Source organism: Durio zibethinus, chromosome 14 (assembly GCF_047325235.1).
Source record: "Durio zibethinus cultivar Kanyao isolate XHJ-2024 chromosome 14, ASM4732523v1, whole genome shotgun sequence".
Taxonomy (NCBI): domain Eukaryota; kingdom Viridiplantae; phylum Streptophyta; class Magnoliopsida; order Malvales; family Malvaceae; genus Durio; species Durio zibethinus.
This window is the reverse complement of record NC_143175.1, coordinates 20557402-20561206: the sequence shown is the minus strand read 5'-3', so window position 1 is coordinate 20561206 and position 3805 is coordinate 20557402. Positions and strand designations below refer to the sequence as shown.

The window sequence follows — 3805 nt, the reverse complement described above, 5'->3', positions numbered from 1 at the left end:
TCCAAACTCAAAAGAATCATAAACCCCGACACCAAATTTAATCCAATATAAAGGTTTTCAATTTATTATTAAATAAAAAATTAAATTTTATGTCAAAAAATTAAAATCTTAAAAAATATATAACAATAAATAATGATATATAAAAGAAAAAAATAAAAAATAAAATCATTTCATAAAAGTTTTTAATTGTTCTACAATTAAAAAAATTTCAAAATCACCGGAATTATATATATATATATATATATATATATATATATATTCCATGCATAGGAATCAACTATAAGAACCTATTAAAATTCAACACAAATTAAGAAAAGAATGGGTTCTGAGAGGTGGATGATGGTGTCGTGGCATTGTATGAAGTATACAAATCAACCAAAAGAAAACAAAACGACTCGGCGAGGATTTGGCTCGCTCCATTCTTTCTTGTTTCGCTACAATTTTACTTGGGAGAATTCGACATGTATCTAAGTCGAATTTGGCAAAATTTTTGTTAAAGAAAAACAAGAATAGCAGTACACTTGGATCAAACTAGGATCTAAAACTTAAATAGGCTGCTACCATGGTAGCAAGAGGAACAGAGATATTATCATCTACTAGCTTTGTAATTGGAAGAGACTCGACGACTGTTGCCATCAGAGAAATTAAAGCAACCCTATGAATCGTCCAACCCCAATCCAACCGGAAATATCCAAGAACCGAGAAGCAGTAAAGCATCCTAGATGGAACAAGAAAACTTTATCAGCAATGTTAAGAGGAAGGAAAACATATTGAAAAATGTACCAAATTTCTGAAACTAACCCCATAGAAATGAAGAATCCAAAAACAAACATGGATATGCTGCCAACCCAACTCTTACTTTGGTTGTAAGGAAGCTTAGAGGACCCAAATTTTCTTCCCATTATATCAGCGACACCTACAGAATACATCTCAATCGGTAGTTATTATTAATCAAAAGTACGTGTCGCCGAGTCAAAGAATTCGGGCTTCGATTGCAACAATGCAAGGGTTTATATGTGATATTCATTCAATATATACACTTCACTGTCCCTCGATAAATGCTGACTTATGACGTGCAAATAAATTACCAATGTATGAGTTGATAATTTTAAACATGATAAAATAATATAATATTAAAATGATATAAAAACTGTAAAAATAATATGATTTAAAATTTTAATAAAAATAATACGTATGTTAAATAAAAATAAAAATAAAAATAAAAATAAAAATAAAAATAAAAATAAAAATAAAATATGTTTATATTTAAAGTGTTGATATGAATTAATGATATATGTGTGTTTAATGCTGACATAAATTTACAGATCGGCAGATAATGGATCAAACATAAGCTTCATTATTTTCAGCTGCAAAAGCTGTAATTGGGGTCCATTATCAGCAGATGCGTACGAAGTGAGAGTCAGAGAGATAAAATGAGTCATTTTGGTAAAGGAAGGGGAAGAGATTTTACCATCTCCTCCGCACATCATTGCCAAGGAGATGACCCCAGTAGGGGATTCACGCCAAAAGACAAGAGCACATAAGATCAATATCAGAACATAATATAAAGGCCCTCTAAGCAATTCCCTGCAATCATATTGGAAACAATCAACACCAAATCAAGAAAATTATCAATAACTAATTACAAGAAATAATTATATACCATCTTCTGTATATCATGTCAGTCATGAACTTGACAAATCAAAATACAACACGTAATTAAAAATTATCATGTTAGAGAACATTGTCTAAACATTTTCTTGTTAGTTCAACAAAATTAATGTTATTATTGTTTTATATGTGAAATTATCATGGATTGAATTTTTATCATAAAATTAAGAATTTAAGATGTATTTGATAAATAAGATTATGATAGGATAAGATAGGATGATATTATGAACAGAATTAGATTAAATAATATTATCTTATCTTGTGTTTGATATAAGAAAAGATTAGGATAAGATAATTTATTTATTGATCAAAATTTTTTTTTTTTAAAGTTTATGCAATTTAAATTATTGAAGTAATTTTTAAGTATATAATAATATATATAAGTTCAATCCCATCTATTAAAAATAATTCTCTTTACTTTAGAAGAATTGAATCATTTTATACCAAAAGAATGATTAATCTTTCTTGTAATCCTATCTTTTTCTTTAAATACAAATAAAATATAATATAAAATGATTATAATTTTATTTTATCCATCATCTTATATACTGAACATGACTTTAATATTATACTGTAGCTATTGACAAATACTACTCCTTGCTATAAAGTTTGAAAAAATTATTATACTTAACCAAAATACGATAACATCATAATTTTTTTTAGTATTTCAGGCTGCTATTATTTGAATTGAAATAAGATAAAATTATTAAACTTAACCAAAAATATGATAACATCAAAAGACATGTTATTATCTGAATTGAACTAAAAGTTTAGTTTTCTACCAACAATTAAGTCAGCTATTAGCATCCTAATTTTTAATTAATCATATATTCTATCACTCGAGTGATAAATTTTTTTTTCTGGAAGAAGAATTAATGGGGATAGAAATATTACTTGGGATTTCCTTCTCGGGTAACAGATTTGATCAAGCCTTGATCATCAGCCAATGAGAGACCATGAATAACAAGCCTTAAGCAATTCAAGAGTGGAACCAGAGATGCAAAGTAACGAGCCTCATAGGAGTTACTATTCTAGGGGATCAACAAATCATCAGCTATAATTAATTAATTAAAAATATCTTCCGAATACAGAAATATTAATTAAAAGTTCACCTGAAAATTGGCCAGGAAAGAGCAAAAAGCAACCCAGATAAGATATGCACCAGTTTTCTACTTAAACTCTGTTCAAACAATTAAAAAAATGAATAAAACTTTTAACAGAGAAAAAAAAAAGCTTTTTTTATCCAAAAAGAAAAACCTGTTGAATGAGTTGTTTTTGGGTGAGAGTATCGAAGGTGGAGACGAGAACATAGCCGCCGGCAAGGACAGAAGCGGAGGCCGTGGTATCTTGGAATAGAGAGGCGGTTGCAGCGACAGGAAATTCGGTAGCCCGTCGTGGCACGGGGTAGAGAATATGGAAACGAAGCTGGTTGGTGGTGGGAGGAGAGAGAAAGAAGAAACGGGGACGAGGATAAGAGAGAGAAAGTGCGGTGGAGTGGACGTGGGGGCTGAGGATAGGGTGGATGAAGGTTATGGAGAGACTCATTTTAGCAGAAGAACCGACGAGAGAACAGACAGTGGAGCTTTTTTCTTGAATTTTTTTTACTTCTTTTTGTTTTTATTTTTTATTTTTCATTTATTATTATTATTGAATGGTTTTTTTTTTTTTTTGGGATAATTTGGATTGGCTAACCTTAAAAAGTCTATCAAAAACTCTATGAAAGAAAGTGACAAGCTGACTGAAAGATGATGATACGAATTACAACGTCAAAATCCAAATTGGAGCGGACAATCTGTAAAAGTGAGGTAGGTAGAATTTTTGCCTTTTACAGGGCAAAGAGAAACAGAAGATAGCCAAATCATATATGAGAGAAAAGTAAAGAAAGTTACATTTTCGTTTTTTTAAAGACAAATTGATTTGATTCTTTTTGTTTTTCGAAAATAATTTTTACATTTTTTATATAATTAACTAAACATGATTTATTAATTAATAAAAGGTAAAATCATTTTTATAGAAAAGATTAATATCATAAATAATTTTTAAATTATAACAAATATTTAATATGAACTTAAATTTTAAAAATTTTAATATAATATATAAATTAAAAATTTATTAATTAATATAATATTTAAAA

The 3805-nt window shown here is 28.6% G+C and overlaps 1 protein-coding gene across 2 annotated transcripts; it reads right to left on the bottom strand.

Moving 5' to 3' along the window:
- Window positions 1-307: 307 nt before the first annotated feature.
- On the bottom strand, window positions 308-3483 carry LOC111294106 (putative phytol kinase 1, chloroplastic). 2 transcript variants are annotated; one of them, XM_022887282.2, is made up of 6 exons: window positions 2929-3474; window positions 2784-2851; window positions 2566-2697; window positions 1472-1587; window positions 802-916; window positions 308-718 (listed from the first exon to the last, which is right to left on the bottom strand). In XM_022887282.2, the coding sequence occupies exons 1-6, from the start codon at window positions 3214-3216 to the stop codon at window positions 532-534; spliced, it is 906 nt and encodes a 301-aa protein (XP_022743017.2). In that variant the 5' UTR covers window positions 3217-3474; the 3' UTR covers window positions 308-531. The 2 variants fall into 2 exon arrangements, with proteins under 2 accessions (XP_022743017.2, XP_089599873.1); XM_089743747.1 differs by lacking the exon at window positions 2566-2697 and having other exon boundaries at window positions 2929-3483.
- Window positions 3484-3805: the final 322 nt, after the last annotated feature.